We start from the raw sequence: 20,201 nt of genomic DNA, 5'->3' as shown, positions 1-20,201 counted from the left end.
CAGCTAAATCATCTCTTCCAGCACCTTTCATGTGCCAGTACTCTCACTTGTCTCCTTCGATGCTGAACTGAGGTGTTTAACTGTTTCCCTCAGGTGTTCACGTTTTCTTTTGTTCTAGTTGTGGTGAGTTTTAGCTCCTTGAACTGGGCAACGTGTTGCAGTGCCTCACTGCTCACATAGTGAAAGACTTCTCTCCCTAAGGCCTAATCTAACTCTGCCCTCTTTCAATTTAAAGCTATCCCCCCTTGTTCTGTCACTACACCTTGTAAAAAGTGACTCTCCATCTGTCTTGTAGGTCCCCTTCCAGTAATGGAAGGTGCTGTAAAGTCTCCCTGGAGCCTTCTCCTTTTCAGTCTGAACATTCCCGTTTCTCTCCACCTGTTCTCCTGGGAGTGGTGCTCCAGTCCTTTAATCATTTTCATGGCTCTCTTCTGGGCTTGCTCCAGCAGGTCACATTCTTCCAATGTTGGAAACGCCAGAAGCTGTTGCAGTACTCCAGGAGGGATCTCCTCAGAGTGGAGTAGATGGGGAGAATCACCTCCCTTGACTGGCTGGCCACTCTGCTTCTGAGACAAGCTAAGAGTTGTTCCTTTAAACAAACTAGAATTCTGTATCACTTGTCTGAGCCTTTCTGGGAGATGCTTCAAAGCCACAAAACAATTTCTGGAATTGTTGAAGCCTGTTTCAGAAACTTCTGGTTTTTGTTCCCAGTACTAGGTGTGGTTAGCACCGGATTTACAAACACCTGCAGAGAATTGCAAGTATAATATGCATAAATAGTAAATTAAATACTCTTCTTGGGAGATACAAATGGAACAGTAGAGAAACACTCCTGATTTTTACTGTTGTGTTGTTGATTCATATGTTATTTAACTCTTGTAAAATTTAAGTATCTTTTTAACCTGTATGGGCTTTTGTTTTTATTTTTTTAATAAAGGACTAGTAAGAGCCTGCATAGGACTGAATGAGTATCCATCCATGCTAGCAGTCTGAATTGAGATACTGATGAGCTTATTAAATATTCGTTAAAAAGTTCTACAGTTTTTAATGAAATAATTGAATAATCTACTGTCAAGGCAGTCTTTGCTCTACCCTAACTTTGCTTCTTACGATGGTAGACTTTCCATTCATTGTGGCTGTGGCTTATAGTAGTAGAAAGAATTAATTAAATCTTTGCAACCTTTTCTCCTTTTCATTCAGTTTGACTCAATGTAAAATTCAGGTTTTGTCGCTTTTCTTTGACATTAGTGGCTATTGGGTTTTCTTCATTTTGCACTTGATTTCTAAAATTTTTACATTAAACGATTAATGTTTTACCAGAGTTTCTTGTAACATTGGCTCAGAATGACTTTGATTAGACAAGTGTTTCTATTGTGTGTAAATAAGCAGTATCTCCGCATTTCTTCTCACATGGTCAAGTAAAATCCATGCAGATTTTTCTTTCTAAGAAATTAACCTAAAATGTTCTGGAATTTTCCATTTCCTTTGCTAATTTTTCCCTGTTGAAAGAGATGAGAATTCTGGCCTGGCTTGTAATGCGAGTTATTACAAGACTCATTAAATACATATATTTGTATTGTGCTGTTAAGTTTTCGCATTTTATCTTTTTAGAGTAGGAAATTACTTCATGGAATTACTGTCTATGTTGAAAACTGGAATAGGTGATTTTTTTCTCTGAACTTCCTGCTTTGCATTCAGCCTGTACCTTGTCTTTGTGCTCATTGATATAAACAGCCATGGACAAGAGGGTGGGCTGCTTTAAATCAGGATGTGATGCCTGCATGAGCTAGTGATGCATCCTGAGCTTTTAGATATGAACCCACAACAATCAGTATTCCTAAGAAGAAATGGAATTGGTGGTGATAGTGAAAAATTCTATGCCCTATAGGCTTTACACACCGTGCAGCAATGAAGACAACTGGGAAGACAAGAGTCCATTGTACATACATACAGAGAGTCACTAGAAGTTAAGTGAGCATATATATATTCATGTCACTGAAGTTTTGTAAGGTCCCTGTGATGATGATATGCCTCATGATGTGAGCAGTTAAGAGTAACTGGTTATCTTATAATGAAATGGGAATTTATTCCTTAATATTGGTTACAAATTATGATGTTTTTGAGAACAATCTGTCAGTATTCTGGATCGCTGTGAATATTCTGACATATGTTCAGTAGTATTGTAAGAAATGTGAATTTCAATTATTATGAAATTAATTTAGGAATTACCTTTAAATGATGCAAATGTTTCAAGTTCCAACCTGTTTTAACTTTTTCTTCTAGGATTTCCCTTGTATTGCATGAGAAAACATAATTCTAATATTCTTTTTTCAGTTTTGGATTTTTCTTCCTCCCCTTTAATAAAATTAATGTAGCTGAGACTGAAGTAAGACAGGTGCTAAACATTTTTCTTAATTCCAGTTCAGCAGCCTAGGTGGTCAGAGTACAGGAACTTGACCCCTTTTTGTTGCTGCCTTGTGTGTTTCTCCCTTGTGAAAGCCAATACAATCTGCAAAGCCAGCATAGATAAAGAGCCCTGGAGGGTTGTGGTATAGTAGCAAGACTGTTTTGTGACCACGTTCTGAAGGCAGACCGCAGGTGACAGTATTATTTACTTTTGTTGCTTGGGGTCCAAAGAGAGAATAAATTGCTATTGATTTTTGAGGCATTACAGTGAGGTGTCTGAATGCCTGCAGAGTCACTGGGTGGTAGGACAGTCAGAGTCTGCATGGAGACTGCTTTGGAAATCCTTTTTTCCCCCACTTTGTGTTGGTTCTTAATTTTCAGAACCAGCTGCTAGAGAATTGTTGTTTATTACAAATATATTTTATCTCTCCAAAGAATAGAATTCAACAGCCATTTTATAACAATTTGAAATAGATGAATGGAGTTTGGAATACAGCCATCTGTGTACATTACTGTTAAGAAGAGAATGCTGAGTGTTGCATTAAATTAACCACTTAATTAAAGACATCTCTTTCAGAGGTATAACAATTTATAAGAAAATCAGCTGTATGGTAGTGGAAATGATACACAACTTAGTTTTCCCCACCCTGTCATCACAAAGCTCATTTTTGCACACGATTCAGGTTTTACATAATTAGTCTGTGGAGGTACTTTGCCGGTTCGAGGGAAAAGGAACCTGCTACTTTAATGTTTGTTAGTTTAAGATTGTATAGCAATGCTACATCGTAGTGACACCTGCTGGGAGGGAAGTGAAGGGAGCAGCTGAAACGATGGCTGCTGCCTGTCAGCTCTTTTCCTTGAGTCCGGAGCGTGTTCCCGAGGTGGCAGTCCGGGATGTCGCGCGGTTCGTAGCTCCCCTGGAGGGCATCTACTGTCACTCCTCTTGGAGGAGCCTGACTCCCCCGCCGCATTCACTGAGCCTCACGAACTCACTTGGATGTCATTGCACGTTTGCATGTCCCAGCTGGGACTTACATGCACAGCACCGAAGATCCACCTAGGTGGATGTGTAAAGTAATGGTGAAGGGTATTCAGAATGGTGAATTCCAGGGAATTAACCTGCTCCGCTAAGGGAGATATAAAACAAGATTTCACTTTACTTTAAGTGATGAACGTTTGTGTGTTTGCTGTTCTGCAATGATAATTTATGACTGCATTCATACCTATTTGGCTGTTTACTGTGGGAAGAGGAATTTCCTGTGTGAAGAAGCTTTTCAGAACCAGCTTCCAAATATAAACAAACAGAAACTGGTTGATTGTAAGATACCGCTTCCTTCCACCCGAAAGGCTAAGGGAGTGAAATTTCCAAGACCTCTACCAACTGTAACTTTCAGTTTTCAAACCATGTGGAGAACTGTGAAACTAGCAAACATTTTTTGACAAAAGCAGTGGAAAGAACAGTGGGATCATGTACTTGTTCCTTTGCTTATGCAACCTCATTTTTGCTTACCTCTGGTATAGTTCTCTGATTTATAGCTCTTGGCGTATTTGCTTTGAGATTTGCCTCAAAACAAGCTGGATACTTGAGCCTGAGAAATAGCTATCTGATTTCTGTCCAGGATAATGCCTCTCAGAGACTTCCTGAAGATTTATGTAAAGCAGTTCGCTTAACAGGAGTGAAAGGCTTTTGTCTCTTGTTAAAGCTACAGAACCCTTGTTTGTTTCTTTTAAAATTCTCTGCAATAGTTTTTCCATTCAAATAACAAAGTTCTCATAAGTGACAGCAAAACTCAAAGGGTTTCAAAGAGATCCCCATAATTTCTCCTAAGCACTCTCCCCTTTCCTTGCTCTGAGGGCTCTGTCATGATGCAGGATGATGGCTTAAGTTGTATTTCTATTGCTAACAATAGTGCTAGAAATTTTCTCCCTATTTCTAGATATACATATTATCCATCCATAAAAACTGTGTGAAGTTCAAGATTTAGTTAATTGCCACAGACAAAGAAAATACTCTGGCTTCTGAGCGGTAGAGCTCTGTAAAAGATGGAAGATCCTGAAATTACCTCCCTTTATCTTTGCTAAAGAAGGGCTACTTGTATTTCCCAGACTGACAGACATTGAGCCAGCAGCCTCTCCATAACAGTGAAGCCATGTAACAATGAGGCTGTGCCAGCAAAGATCAATAACTGCCACTTAGTTGAAGGGTAACCGTCTGTTCCTACCTGAACCAGTAGTTTGCCCATGACAAATAATCCTTGAAGATAATCAGATCACACCACTTGATTTAATTCACTTTCTACAGCAGGAGTATTTGTTCAATGGACCACAAACCCCTCTGGTTTAGCATAGTTTCATATATTTGCTCATTTATCTTATTCCACACTATTAAATTTTGTTTCTATTTCTTCTATCTAAAAGGTCTTGCTGTATAGTATTAAAAATAAGTTTTCCTTTAAAACATTCCCTACTTTAGCTCCCTATAGCAAGTCCCTAGCCTAGTAAGCACCAGATTCCAGAGAAATATAACTTGAAGTCCTGATAGTGTCATTTTTAAATATTAAAACATTATTTGATGAGAGATTGGTGATGGTCTGCTCCATGTCTGCTGCTCTTGGCAGACTCTTCTGTCCAAGGAAACTAACTTTGTGGAACCTACTGGGCTGTCTTGTCCTGGGTTTTCTTGAGAGCTAAGAGAAAGTTCAAAAGTGAATTTGTGGGAGCCAGGCCAGCCTGAATTCCTAACACTGATGTTCTCCTGCTATCCTTAGATTGTTGGATAATGAATTTCTAAATTTGTGTAACAGTGCTTGATCTTTATACTTGTACTTAATTATCTAAGAAATGTTTTACTTTGTAATATTTAACTTGTGAAACAGCAAAATGCATTTTATGTCTTTCATTAAGTATTGTATTATCATTGTTTGGCTGTGCAGGTTGTCCTTTACAACACAGCACCTAGTATGAAATGAGTTAATGCTGTTGGTCTGCAGAGAAACTATTTTTATGACAAAAATAAAATTACTTAAAAAAAGGTACTTTAATTGAAAACCAATTTAAGGAGTAAAATTATATTATTATGATCAAAATGTCCCAGACGCTGATGAATTCATCAATTTCTGTTTTAGATGTGTTATAAATCTTTTAGTGAAGACAGGTGAATGTGGTGAATATTTTCAAATTATTTTGCTGTATTACTTTTTATGTATAAGTTTTTTGTTCTTTTCAATGTACCTGTGAAAGGAAATAGCTTTTTCTGAGAGCTGTGCTACAAAAATAACACCCAATGAAATGTTCATTATAAATCAAGCTGAAATCAAACTGATTTAAACATACTTTTTATTGGTATAAAAAATCATGACAAATTGTTTCAAAGATTGCTGAAAAATTATTTCAGTAGTTCCTCTACTAGAGGAAAATCTGTGCAGTAAACAAGTGTAAACAATTAAGCTTTCAAGTATAGTGAGAGATTAGACCAATATTTTATGTAATGGTGTAAGTTGTGACATCTTTCATTCAAATTTTTAGATCAAGATTCATAAAGCAGTATTTCCTGCATTAATTTGAAGATTATCAATGATGAATCTGAATTATAGACTAACATCACTGTTTTTTGTGGCAATGATAGAGTCTTTAGAATGAAAAATACCAGTAATTGTATCTTCAAAGATGTACAGCCCCTTACTATGCATAGGAAATTCTGCATTCAGTAGGTAGATCATAAATTAGGTACATTTTTGAGGGTGTCTTGCCTCTTCCTAAGTTCCTGGAGTAATTTAGGTTGTTGGCCTGAACACAGCTGATTCACTTGGTTAGCATCAGTTTCAATTCAAAACACACTTGTGACAGGAGCCTTTCACTCAGGCTGTGTGGGTGGTGAGAGAGCACAAAATAAGAGCCGTATATACTGTTTGCAAGTTAAGTTCTCTGCTTGCAGAAATGTATCCCAAGCTAGGACAGTGAAGCTGGCCATCCTACAGCTGAAGGTGGGATGTTTTGTAGGTATACCAGATTTGTGAGGTGTTATGTACAGTTTATTTTAAATGCCAAGGCTGTAAATTGTAGGCTCTGATCCCTCTGTGCGCACAGACTCAGTCACTGTCGTGAGAGTGGAAGAACTTTCTTCCTCATCCTCTCTACAGCTTAGAGCTTTTTTCCTAGGAAGAAGTTGTGGCTTCAGGGTGCCTGTGGCCTGGAAATCAGCAGTCAGGTGAGTGCTCTGCTGACTACTCCATTCTTCCAAAAGAAGCACTCGTTTCCCCTAACTGAAGTAAAAAAAGTGTGCTGCTAGCACAGTTTTGCACGGTCCTTTTTAAATTGAGCTGTGAAGGTTGTACCTTCTTGAAGAAAGGGTGATGATCTTTGTGGCATTATTTGTGATGGAAAGTATCTGTGATATTGCTGCTTCTTACACCCCTGGTGGTCTGCACTGTTTTTTTAAAGGTTTTTAAAAGTGTGCTACATAAATTGTTCTGATTCTCTGATGGTAGTTTTGACAAGAAGTTAACAATTTTTTCTTGTTTTTTGAATTACCTCAGTTCCTCATGTCCTAACCAAAGACTATTTTTCTGCTGCAGTGTGAGGAGAGCAATTCCATAATATACATATGGTATATAAACTAGAGTGTTTGTAGCATGAAGCTACAGACTGTTTTTTATTATGAGGTCCTTTATTTATAACTTGTCTGCCTCGCTGAAAATGCTGAATATGCTGGTTTGCTTTCTAGAAAACAGATATTTGGTATACTTGAGTAAAAACTAACTGAAGGTTGTTACAAATACTTGTGTTTCTTTGGTTTATTGATAATGAAGTCCATGACTGTCCAGAGGAGGTGGTATTCTCTACTGCCAGGATATAGGAAGCAAAAAGGAAATAGAAGCAATTTTTTTCTAATTTTTTTTTTTTTTGGCAAATGGAACCTCTTCCCCACCCCTGCTCCAGTTACTGTGGCCCTTGTAAACATATTTAATTGCTGCCCAATTTTTAAAATAATAAATTGTAAAAATAAGATGGGTAGGGAAAAAGAAATTCATGTTCTCCATGGAACTCCTGAACATGCAAATTCAGTCCTAGTCTTTAATTCCTGCAGCAAATTCATCTGCATGTGGCTGTCCACATCAATCTGCTAATTATGCAGGAGACAGTCATGAATATTACAGATCTGATAAGAACAGTCTAAAAGTATTTTCTGAAGCTTAAATTGTAAATGGAGTTCAATCTGGAGTCTAAAATGCATAAGTAAATAATAGTAATAATAATAATTTCCTGTATCTGATTGGAAAAAAATATATAAATTTTGGGAAACAGGATGTATTTTAGTAGAAGTCAGAGTGCCACAAACAGGTAAGTGACTTCAAGGGTGCCTGTGTTTGCAGGTTTAGCTGTCAGCAGTATCACAGGTACTGTCCAGACTTTACTGTCACAATAAAAACAGCTGTGTACCACCAGCTAGTGTTTTCAGAAAGTTGTATCATCTTCCTTTTGCTTTTGCCTCAAGAAGGATGCAAAAACTAGTAATGTTTTGGATTGTCTTGTTGTTAGATGGGGTTTTTTTGGTGTGAGGGGGAGGTTTTGCCGAGTTGGAGTTTGATTTGGTTTCATTTTTGGTTTTGGTTTTTTTTTGTGAGAATCAAAATGCTCAATTTGAGTTTGCAAGCCTGGCTGAAAGAAATAATATACCTGATCTTGGGGTCTTGATAAATATTTTAAATCTGACTTGAAATCTTAATTGTTTCTAGCTGGTTTTGAAAGTAACCAGCCTCTTTGGATTTGGGTTGTAATCTATTGAAAAGATGAGGTATTATGTCGATTATAATCACAGGCAGCACAAAGGTCACATGAGATGTATTGGGAGCTTCATCTGGCTTTGTTCAGGGATTGGCAAAACAAAGTTCTGAGGTTACAAAGCAGCCAAGGTGTGGTTTAGTAGAGCTTTAAATCAGGTGTTTTACTAACACAAAAGTAACAACTCTTAGTCGTTATTGACTTGCATTGTGTTTGTAGCAGCGACCCAGAGGTGAAAGGCTCCACATCTCATTTCCGACCCTCTGAGCTATGTAGCCCTCCATAATTTAATTTGATGCAAAGCAATTATCAGGCAATTGATTTTTATTGATTGTGCTGTAGGACAGAAACATTTCTGTTGAAGCAGACAAGAACTTCTGGGGTTGCCATCCACCTGTATTCACAGTAAGCAGAGATGTTTAAAGCTATGTAACTGAAACTCTTAATGACCTGAGATGTCAGTAGATGGGATGTTTCTTCACTCCTTGTGCCAACGCATGCTCTCTGATCTTTCTTGAGTTCTTTGTACCTGTCCTTTATTTTTGCTTTCTTTTGGTTTGCATTGATGCTTGCTTACGTTCTCCTTTATTCCTGAGCCCTCTAATTCTTGAATATTTTTTAGTATCTCTTTCCACCTTCCTCATTGCGCTATTTTCCATTGCCAGGTCTTTCTCTCCTTGCTAATTTCTATCATATTTGATGATCCTGTAATGCTGTTCTCTGTGGATCCCTGTTCTCCTAATCTTTTGTCTTGTGAACCTCAGGTTCTCTTGCTGCTTCTGTGGGGATTTGCTTCTTTGTTCCAGCAGTTGTCTCAGCCAGTGCTCATTTCACCTCTTTGTACATCTGAACTGCACCAGTAGAGCTCTCCTGAGAAATCTGCAACAGTAAGTGTACATTAGCGCTGTAATTTAACCCTTGTGTGTATTGTTGCTTATAAATGTGGATGCTTCATCTAACAGGCATTGAATTGAGACATGCAGATTGTTTCAGGTATCAAGTACTTCAATTTATACCACTGCTGCCTATTTTTTCTAACTTACTAAGAACAAGAACATATACCACATAATTTAATGCTGGGGCATGGTTTCTGACAGTCTCAGTGAAATGTATAGACAGTAATGTAGCATAGATTTAAGAGTCCAAATAAAGTGGAGGGGAAAAAAAGACTTTTGAGGAACTCTGAACTATCCCAAACAGTTAGAACTGTATTTGCAAAATACTAATTTACTAGGTTATTGTAAATAACAATGTATGTTTTTGGAGTGTATTTGCTGTACACTGATAGATTATTTTAACTCCTGATGTTAATGTAAATTCCTACATGATGACATTTTTCTACTTGGAAGTAGTTTAACTGAATAGGAAAAAAGTAACTCATAATTAATCTTCTTAAAACTGAGTGAAAATATTGAATGTGTTTTCATATGAGGACTTCAAATTGAAGTTTGATTCTGAGTAATGGTTTTGGTCTATAGATACTTGACAATACTGTCAGTGAAATTGGTTTCACTGTTGCTCTCTGATAAAAGTGATCTGGAAATTCAGGTCATGGGTTTCAGTATGGGCAGTAGAAGACAACTTCTTTGGGCTACTTGTGGGAATTGATAAAGCTTTTGAAAGCACTTTGGGAAATCTTTCCACTGAAGCATTATTTCTTGATGCAGGGACTTAAGAGACAACAGTCTACTGCTGATCTTTGTAGATTGCTTAATTCCTTGAAGTTCAAGGCAGATTGTTAAGCATGGCTAAAATATGCACTAAGAAGATAGGGCTGACTACGTTTCATTCTGCCACCACAGTGTTTGGCAAACTGATATTTGAACATTGTTGTAGTTACCCTTTCAAATGTGATGGTAACACTTTTAAAGCCATTTTAACTTTTTTTCTTTTTAATGATCCTGGGATGTTGCAGTATACTGCAAACATATTTTTGCATATGTTGTTCATTTTGCCTTTATATTTACAAATGGAAATAACTTATGATTAAAAATGCAGAAAATGATGGCACTAATGGAAAGCCATGCTATTCTTCTATGTTACAGGAGTTGTTTTCTTTTATGAATTAATCAAGCTTATTTACTAAATCGATAACTACTTTAAATCCTTTGAGTGACTTAGAGATATGTCCTTTAATTTGCAGGATTTCAGAAATGGTTTTATATTAATAGTCTGGAGTCCTGGTATGAGAGGAGAAAATATTTTGTGAGTATAACACCAACCATGCTTTCCAATGTTCTGTATCTAGTTAAGTTGGATAGAGTTTTTGGAAATCAGTGAACACTTTGAGGGTGTTCCTCCCAATGTCCGATCCTAGTCCCCATTTTTGGGTCTTAATCCACTATAGTTATGGTATCAGTCTGGCTCCCTTGCCCCTTTCCAATAGAATTTTCTTGTTTCAGGACAGGCTACAACTGCACATCATTTTAGATAGACTTGTGAACAAGGCATATGTTCAAGGATAAATTATCTCTCAGTCTTTCTCTGTGGTTTAGGGTTTTTCTGAGCCCAAGTTTGAAGCTGCACTTTTATTTACTAGGTATTGGTAGCAATTTTTACTTATCCAATTACCTTTTGAATCCATCTATAGATCAAGAAAGTGTTAATTGGGGGAACCTGTTCTGTTAGAAGTGGCACTAGGGTAACCAAGGAAAAAATGATGTCAAAGAGAAAAAAAAGGAAGGCAGTGAAATTCAGGAGAAATTTTTAGGAGTGTAGAAACTTCAAATGGCACAAACTATTAGTGTTTACTAATGTAACAGTTTAGTCCTGTGAAAATGAATGTTGAGTATAAACAATTAAGAGGGATGTAGCATCCCATAATTCATACTTCTGAACTCTAATACTAAAATCTTGGGAAATTAGGCAATGTTATCAATCATTCAAGTTTTCATTAGCTTGATTTGTTGTCAGCAGCAAATCCAGCAAGTTAGAATCCCTTTTCTGTAATTTGGGCATATAGGTATTCTTAGCTATTTTTCTCCAAAGCAGGAATGTGTAATATTGAAAAGAGTGTGAATGACTGGTTTACTGCATAACAATGAAGGTAATATAGGTAGTTTTAGAGTACTTATGTAATTGTGAAGCGAAAGGTAACAGCTATTTCATAAATTAAATAGGGGAAATGATAATAGATGAAGCTTAGTAAAATAGTAAAATCTGTTAAAATAATCCTACTTAGCTTGTTAATAAAGGTAGAATTGATGTCTTCTGAGTGGCAGATAGCAATTATCATTGGAACATTTATTTGATTATTTCACACTTATTTGTGAAAACGGTGTATTGCTTCAATCATTTTTGGTTGTTTTTCCGGTTTAATTTAAACTCAATTTGAAAAACTTAAGTATTTCTTACCCCTTTAGCTATTGCAGGAAGATACATTTAATCTGAAAATTAATGTATTCTTAAAGCCCTGTCAGACTAAGTCATATAAAATGAGCAACGTCATCAGTTCCCTTTGAATGGCTTTTGAGGGTGCCCAGGAGCTCAGGGTGTAGTCCAGGAAATTATGGACCTGAAATCTAGCTCAGTTGTTCTAATGGTTCATATTAGACTTAAAAACATGTCATGGCATTCAATGGAGGTGGATTGTTTTGTCTGCTTACTGGCTAGTGAAGAACATAAGGCAGTATTTGCCACCAAAATGTTCTTACTACTAAGTGAAGACTTATAGCAACTCAGGTGAAGCAACACAGAGAATCTAAAGACTATCTATAGTTAACAAAGCATACTGTTTTATTACACAATTCAAAATGGTCACCAAAGGAAGAGTGCTCGTGTGCTATGATCCAGATCTCATGTTTCCTTTGTGTAGTATTTTCCTAGTTACTAGTTCCTTCATTCAGCAACTTAGGTCTAGGGAATCATAGGACACTTTTGTTAGGTTAAAGGTCTTGAAATTCTATACTAGGACTCCTAAGCAGTGAGAACTTAATTTGAATTCGTTTGAGGGCAGAATAACAGATCAATGGCAAGATCAGTTAAATGTGGAGGGGAGAAATCAATTTATAACAGATAAATCACTACTTTGTAATTGAGTAATTAAATAGCCTAGGGTAATCCTTTAAATGATTTCTAGAATATAGTGCATTAATTGACGGCACAGTGATGTTCTTTGAGATATTGTTCCTTTTTCTCTATGTAGTTGGAATGGAATATTGCTCCATACATAAGGAGAGTTCGATTTTATTGATGGTTTATTGGTCAGTGATGTACAAGATATGGTGATTACAAGCATTGAACAATAGATTCAGAAATGAAACGCCAGCATTTTTCTTATTTGGCAAGTTTTCAATTTTGAGTCATGATGTAACAGCGAATCAGTCTTAATTGCACACGTACTTAACAGTCTTTTAGTATATTAATATGTACTTAATGGTAACTACTAAATCTTTTTGGCCTTTTTTTTGCAGTATTATGGCAGTCAGACGTAATTACAACCTTAGGTGCTTGGGACTAAGTTTCACAGTTTGCACACAGACATACTAAAGCCTCTGGAAAAGTAACAAAGAATTACTGTTAGTGTGGATATAACAAGCACAGTCATGAAAAGAAATAATAGTTCATCTAACAGTGAGGACTTTAAGTGTAAGAAGTAACTGACCTAAAACAAAGAGATTTGTTTATATATGCTGAATGTATTTCAACAATAAACATTCAGTTACAGAAGGCAATGCTTTTAACAAGGAATGATCAGTACTTTGCTATTAATAATTTCTTGGAGTCTTATTCAAGGCATTGTTAGATGATCTCTTTATCTTTTGGGGAGATGAAATTTAGATTTCAACATAGATTGTGTGCCCAACTACAAATCGCTTCAAAGGAATCAGTCAATTGTGCAAGGTTGATTTCAAAGTGACTCTAATGGGTTTTGTCACTTTCATTTGTGTATGTGATAGCAATAATTCAAATAAATACTTGAAAGAAGTGGCTGCCTGTTAATAATTTGGCTTTGTTTTAATGTTAATACCAGATACACTATAAAAATGAGCCATGTGAGGTTGTTTATGTGCGCACTCCTTCAAAACTCGTATCTCAGGAGTATATGACTAAAATAATAGAAAAATAGTGAGTAAAATAGTGTTAGATTCTCTCTGTCAAAGTATAGTTAACTTTAAATATCAATATTTTGCAATATATTTATTAACCTCTTTGGAATTAAAATGTATTTTAAGCACTGTTATTTGCATCTCTGCTCCATAATATATTGCTGTTAGGGATCTTACATAAATAGACTTATTCAGAAATTTTAATTTTCCAGCAAGTTCAGTTTTGGCACTGAGTGCTAGACAGATAATGAAAATATTACTGTGGTTAACATTTACTTATATTCAATTAATGAATAATTATGGGAGAGCTTGCTTTCCTTAAGTGCAGTCATCTCATTTTTTTTAGTGGCTTGCTGTTCATTATGTTTCTAAATGAATAATAGCACAAACTGTGGAATAAATGCCATTTGGGATTACAGTTGATGATGACCCCCAGTCTTGCTCATTGTTTGTAATATTTGTCTTGTGGTTCTAAAGATTTTCAAAGTAATTGAGTCTTTCCTTTTTGTGATTGAACTCCAAAGGGGTTTTTCAATTCCCCTGTTGTCTTTTATAACCATAAAATTAATTTTTTTATCCCAAGGCTTCTGTGTTAGTAAAATTTCTTTAGAGAAAAATTAAATATGAAAGTCTTCTAACTGGGAAAAAACGAGATTTGCATTCTCTTTACTAATCAGTTCTGATAAAAAACAGCTTTTATGAATTTATAGGCAAGGAAATAGATCTGAACTTGCTGTTAAAAAAAGCCGAACAAATCCACAACAAAATAAAAGCATTGCAGTTCAAACTACTGGGAGCATCATCAAGAGTACTCTGTGTACTTGTTTCTTAAAGTGACATCTCCTTCAAAGGTTCTGAAAGTTTTATAGAGCTGTCCAACTGATCTGCTCTCCAAGACTAACAGGACTTTTTAAAATTTTGTTTTTAACCTCAAAGGCAAGTTCAGTTCTGAACTAAAATGTGTTTTCTGGATCATATTCCTCAAATTTTAAAACCAGTGTCTCATCCTCCCTCTCAGAAATAGGAAAGGAAACAACATTGCGTGACTTTCTTGGTGAGTACTCTGAGCTCAAATACCTTGTGTAACTGCAGCACTGCACTAATACCTGCTCAGCACAAGTCGTGGTATAGGTTCACTGGACAGAAACAAGTTGGAGATAAGAGTTCTACACTGCAAATCTCATATATTGATGTTAGAAAAGAAGGAAGGAGTACTTGGAAGAAAGCAGAAACAACTTTTACTTTGCTGTTTTAAACTGAGTTCTTGATGGGCATAGGACAAAATTGAATAGGCTACTAAAACCCTGATAGCTGATTTAGACAAAGGAGTCCTTATTAGGTAGAAATCAGTTTATTGACAGAATTATGACAGAACAAATGACACAAGACCTTTAACACCTTTTTCAGCTGGATTTTATACATAATCCTGAAAAAAGTCTCAATGAGATTATACATGAGTATATTAATTTCTGTAGTACATTTTCAGTTTTAGAACAATGATGATGATAATGTTATACGTTGAACAGCTGAGGTATAATAATGTACTTTCAGTTCAAATTCACAAATTTTCCTTAATACATTTGGAATTTTAGGGTTTTTTTTTTTCCTTGGGCTTCTGAAATTGTATTTCAAAGACATACTATGTCAATGTTATGCCTCAAATATATCATGAACTCCTGCCTCTCCCCAGGTTAACTACAAGCCGCACTAGCTTCTTTCACATAATGAATTTTATGTTAAAATGAACATTGAATGTCCGTTTTGGGATACTGTAATTGGGATACCAGGGTTGATTCAGACTATGGACTGCTGTGTAATTGCCATGTCCTGTTTATATATATATATATGTATGCTGCCCGTCCCACCTTTCAGCTCAAAGGTGAGATTTTAATAATCTGTTTGACAAAGCAAACCATGCCAGATATTGAATTGGGCATTAACTTACTTGGCAACATGATAGTCAACATTTCAAGTTAATTGATTCCTTTAAAACTCAGTTTTGTAATGAAATGTAACAGATGCAAAAATATATACAGGCAAATGATGTGTATATGTCTGGGGGGAGTAGTAAGAAGGAATAATGGTTATTTGGCTTCTTTCATAGTAATGTTCAGTTATAAGAGCGTTTTCTAAGTTGGAGTTGGATCACTCAGATTTGTTCCAGCTTGTTGTCCCACGAAGACTAAGAGTCTGAAAGTCTCAAAGCTGCCTTTTGAGTTGCTTTGGAATATCTTCCCTTGAAAGTAAAAGATTAAGGGTTTTGCTGAACATTAATAGTGTAAAAACCAACTTTGTACTTTTTCACCCCTACTTCTCTCAGCATCCTGATGGCTTTTGCATTGGCAGGTTGTTGCCACTGCCTCTCTCTTGTAGGAGCCAATGCACAGGAAGGACATAGTTGACTGATAGTCCGTGGATGTGCTTCATAATTGCACCATGTACAGGGATCTCCAGTCCAGGGATGAGGTAATGTGGTGGGCAAGAGTGGTACCACAGCTGCCTTCTTGTTACATGGGTGAATCCAGTCAGGTATCAGCATGAGGCTTGGTCCTGTAGAGCTTGCAGGCCATGAAAAGGACAGAACAGGCTGTATTTGGTCTTAGGAAGAAGATGCTGAAGTGTTGATGTTGCCTAGCACTGTCTAATTGCATGATGCACAGTGAAATCAAGCTGTTTTCACAGTTCCCATGTCATAGGAGGCAACTGGCACAAGTTCTAAAAAAATATATTAGGGGGAAAAAAATTCGTAAGAGTACTAAAATATTGGAACAGGCTGTGTGGGCAGGCTGTGGAATCTCCTTCCTTGATAATCTTATCTAAGCACCCTGATATAATTGTGTCTGCTTAAGGCAGCAGCGTGGACTAGATGACCCACATAGGAAGCTGTCTTCCAGCCTTAATAGCTCTGTGGCTCAACCAGTCTTCCGATCAGTCATGCTGGTACTAAGTGTCTGTCACACTGTCAGACTCCTTTTTCTCCTCATGTGTCTCTGGTATCAGCCTCCCCTGCATTTCAGAAAGACAGCTTAGAGAATAGTGCAGGAAGTGGCAAGGCCAATCCATTAGTTCATACCTTAAATTCAAATGGAAAGGAACTGGAAATTTAATGGAAGTAAGACTGTGTGGTAGTTCAGTCTTATTGATGGACAAATCTGTTTTAGAGGACTGGGCATCAAGTGTGCTATTTTAGCTGTTGATAACACCTGTGTCCATATCTTGAAAAGAATAATTTGTTCTGGGCCACAGCTTTGTCAGCCTGATGCCTGCCTGCAATAACTGTTGTCTGAAGAAGCAGGTGCAGCAAGGCTGCTATGGAAAAAAGCAAAATGAAGGGTGCCCCTTATATATGGCCCCACCTCGTATATTTAAAGGACAATTGTCTTTGTCAAGGTGACCACTAAGGCAGCATATTTTAGGGTGGAAGCTTGTAGGCAACATGGATGCAAATTGCCTGGTTGAGCCTGCTCAGCTGAAGAAGCTGAATGGTGTATGGGAGCTGCAGTGTGCATCCACCCCCACGTATGGTGCTTGTGCTGGGCCTACTGGCTGAGCCAGGCATGTGGCTGGCCAGCGTGTACAGCACGTGTTGACTCTGTAAGAGGCTGCACAAGCTGAGCTGGGAGAGTGGAACCCTGTACCAAAGCCAATACACTCTGAAGGCAAACATGACACACTCTGGGACCCTTCTGTTTTGATGTTTACCTTTGTGAAACAAAAGTCACCTGATAGTCTGACAAATGCTATGGGTGACAAGACTTAGAATGATGTGAACAGGTGAAGGTAGCATCAATATAAGTAAATAATTTTAGAAAACTTTTCATGCAGATAAGCTACCTTCTGCTGGTTTCTAAATTCATTAGCCTGAAAAAGTATGCCTTCTGTGAATAGGACTGAAATATGGGAATATAAGAAGTCTTGCACTACGGAAGTGCTAATCACTCGCATTCTCAAAAGCCATTGGGACTTAGTGCTTATAAATCTAGCTTTCAAATACTTATCTAAAACAGTGAACATTTGGCTTGGTGTGCTTTGTCATATTAATTTATTTGAAGTCAGAAGGCTACTGATGCTCTTGAGCACCATATTCTTTAGAAAATACAAGATTGGGGGTTTATAAATAAGGTCTTCATTAATGCAGGTTTCCTAATTGAAGTATGAAAATATTGTCCCAGAAGGGTGATGACTTTGAACAGTAGCCATGGGGTGTGTGTGCAGTGTGAGAAACAAAGTCAGAACACAGTCTGCTTATAACCTCTTGGCAGCAGCTGTTCAAATATTGTTTCTTTGCTTCCATCTCTGCAGAGAATTTCTCACAAATATAAACAGTTAAGTCAGTAGATCATCTTATGTGCTAAAAATGACTGCTGGTAATTAATAAGATGATGAACCAGTCTTTTTCTAACTGATGACTATAGTGTTTTCAGGGAGGCAATTGGCAAACAAACTGTGTCTTGTTTGGTTACTTCATCCAGACTTTCCATTGGTCCTTTATAAAATTAATAACTTCTGTGGTGAGACTAGCATGTTAGTAAAATTGACTACTGCAAATCTTTCTGAGAAAGACGGCTTAGAGGCTACAGGGTCAGTTACTGGGCTGTGAGATATTTTGCACGTATGTGGTGAAATGTTTGCATGAACAAAAAGAATACTCTGCCATTTCAGTGCAGATGTGAGAGATGTGTACATGAGAACCAATCAACTACAATAGTACAAAATCATTCAAACAAAACAATACAGAGTAACAAGGTTCAGAAAAACCACCCTGGAAATACCTTTGTCATCAAATAACTTGAAACAAACAAAATGAATGTTCATGCAACTGTGAAACATTTATGGCATGAAATGAAAGCAAACAAAATTTTTCTCTTTTATGGAAGCAATGGCTAGAAAAGTGGTCTAGTGACAGATAAATTAAAAATTAAATAATTAAAAAGCGCAGTGTATACAAGTGGGAAAGCCTCTTGACATTATGTGGCTGTTGCTACTAAGGTGATTAGAAGACAATGCTGCAAAAAGGATTCTACATCTACGTTGTTTCTATATTCTAAGAAAATATTTCTAGTTTTTTGTATCTACTGCTAAGGGTTTTCAGCTGTTTACTTGGAAAATAATTCAGGAGTCCACTGAATCTCTGTCAGGAAGTATTTTGTGAATAGTAACCTACAGTTACAACTTCAAAACAATGAAAGAACTCTGAAGAAAAGATTTCTTTTCCCAATCTCACGTCTTCATTTTCTAGAGTTTAAATGTCCAAATACATTGAAGTAGTCATACAAGACTTGCATATGACAATGTTTTCACTTTGTATCCAAATGTGGCCTCTGAAGAGGTGGTGAAGGACCTGATTTAATTTCTGACTGTTTTCTGAAAATGCTCTGTAAAATTTTCTTCCATATAATATTCCTTTTTTTGTTTTCTGTAAACTAGAGAATAGCAATGATTGAACTTTAACTTGTAATTCTAAAGTAGGCTGCAGATAAAGCATTCAAATACCTGCTTTCAATGTTGCAGTATCCCTATTGTCATTCTGGCCTGTAAACTGTTTAAGGAGGGCGAGGGAATACCCTTCTGTATTACTAGTACTCAGAGAATTCAAAATTTGAAGTTTTTGGAATGGAAATTACTGAAAGTTTCTGAAATTATTCTGTATGTAAAACATAAATTAGTGAAACTGTAAGGAGCTGTACTTAAGATTCTTTATCTGTAAATGTTAATATTAACAAGTCCTTTGGTTATGGCCACACTGAAATATGAAGTAATTCATGTTACAACTAGCAAGAGCTAGGAGCAGGCATTGAAATCTGCTGTCAGTGTTGGTTTTCAGAACAGTTAGCTGGATTGCAGATCATTGCTAAATTGTCCCATTTACTGCTTTGGCACAGATTCTGATTTCTTTTAAACCTGCAGTTCTCAGTTTAAGTTTTTGCATGTTTGTTTGTTTCACATGTTTCACATGTCTGCATTTGAGGCAATAAAGACTAAAGACTAAATACAGTAAGAACATCCCATAATTATTATTAGCTGTGTATTTTCTCCCCACATTCCTCACTTCTGCTCAAGGCAGCCAGAAATTACTTTATTACAAAGAAAAAACGGGGAAGGAGGTCAGAGTTTGTTCTCAGAGACAATTTAAGAATTTGGGAACACTGACCAAACTTGTGCTTTACTAGTGAGGTGAGCAGGAGCTGTATTTGAAGGTACTCTGAAGTACCAGAAGTCTTACAACATTCACAGTGAATGTAAGTTTCAATTCCTTGGCTTCAAGGGACTTTTGAAAACTCATTTTGAAAGCTTCAGATGAATAATGCAGCAGCCTAGAACTTTGTCCAATGTTTCTGCAGGACACTTTTATTGCAAATTATGGATGTTCATGTAAGGATGTTTCAGGCTTCCCTGCCTTCCTTCTTTTTCTCTGAGTTACTGGGATGGCTTCTAAATTCACAAAAACGATGTAATAACAGGAGAGACTATGTGTATGTTTTTAGCTTGTCTTAAGTAGATGTATCTTACTAAACAATACGTACAAGCAAAGTCAGCCAGATTAAATGTTTGTGAAGCACTTGCCCAGAGCCGGAAGTGCTGTATTTCATTTAGTGTCCAGTACATTAAAAATTGAGCTGAAATGAACTTCTAGCACTTAGGTCATGAGAGTTTCTGAATTAATTAGTCATTGATTTGGTATACCCCATTTTTAACTTCTGTCTAAACATGGAAAAATACTATTAATGCTCCTAAAAATTCTGCAAATGAATGCAGGAAGCGAATACAGTCTAAAACTTAAAAGCCCATCATGACTTAATAGATTTCATAACAATCACCTAGTGTAGTAGAATATGTATGTCTTTTTTCACTAGAAACACCTTTGTTTTTAAGTGGGCATGTGTTAAGCAGTGTTAGAGCTTCAAACATTACATATAAGCCTGCAGGTATAAATTGAAACAGCTGAGGTGCCACTTCTAACAAGTG

At 36.7% G+C, this 20,201-nt stretch overlaps 1 protein-coding gene across 2 annotated transcripts in view; it reads left to right on the top strand.

Annotated features, from left to right (window-relative positions):
* Positions 1 to 20,201, top strand: part of PRKN (parkin RBR E3 ubiquitin protein ligase) — a 702,734-nt gene that overhangs the window by 17,820 nt on the left and 664,713 nt on the right. The window contains exon 1 of one of the 2 annotated variants that reach the window (XM_033056631.2): positions 9,005 to 9,074. The exons of the other annotated variant lie outside the window; for it this stretch is intronic. Coding sequence (XP_032912522.1) covers position 9,074 — 1 coding nt within the window. The 5' untranslated portion in view covers positions 9,005 to 9,073. Of the gene's footprint in view, positions 1 to 9,004; positions 9,075 to 20,201 lie in introns of those variants that run through there. 2 annotated transcript variants of the gene reach the window in all.

Source organism: Catharus ustulatus, chromosome 3 (genome assembly GCF_009819885.2).
Source record: "Catharus ustulatus isolate bCatUst1 chromosome 3, bCatUst1.pri.v2, whole genome shotgun sequence".
Taxonomy (NCBI): domain Eukaryota; kingdom Metazoa; phylum Chordata; class Aves; order Passeriformes; family Turdidae; genus Catharus; species Catharus ustulatus.
This window is presented reverse-complemented; position numbering and strand designations above follow the sequence as displayed.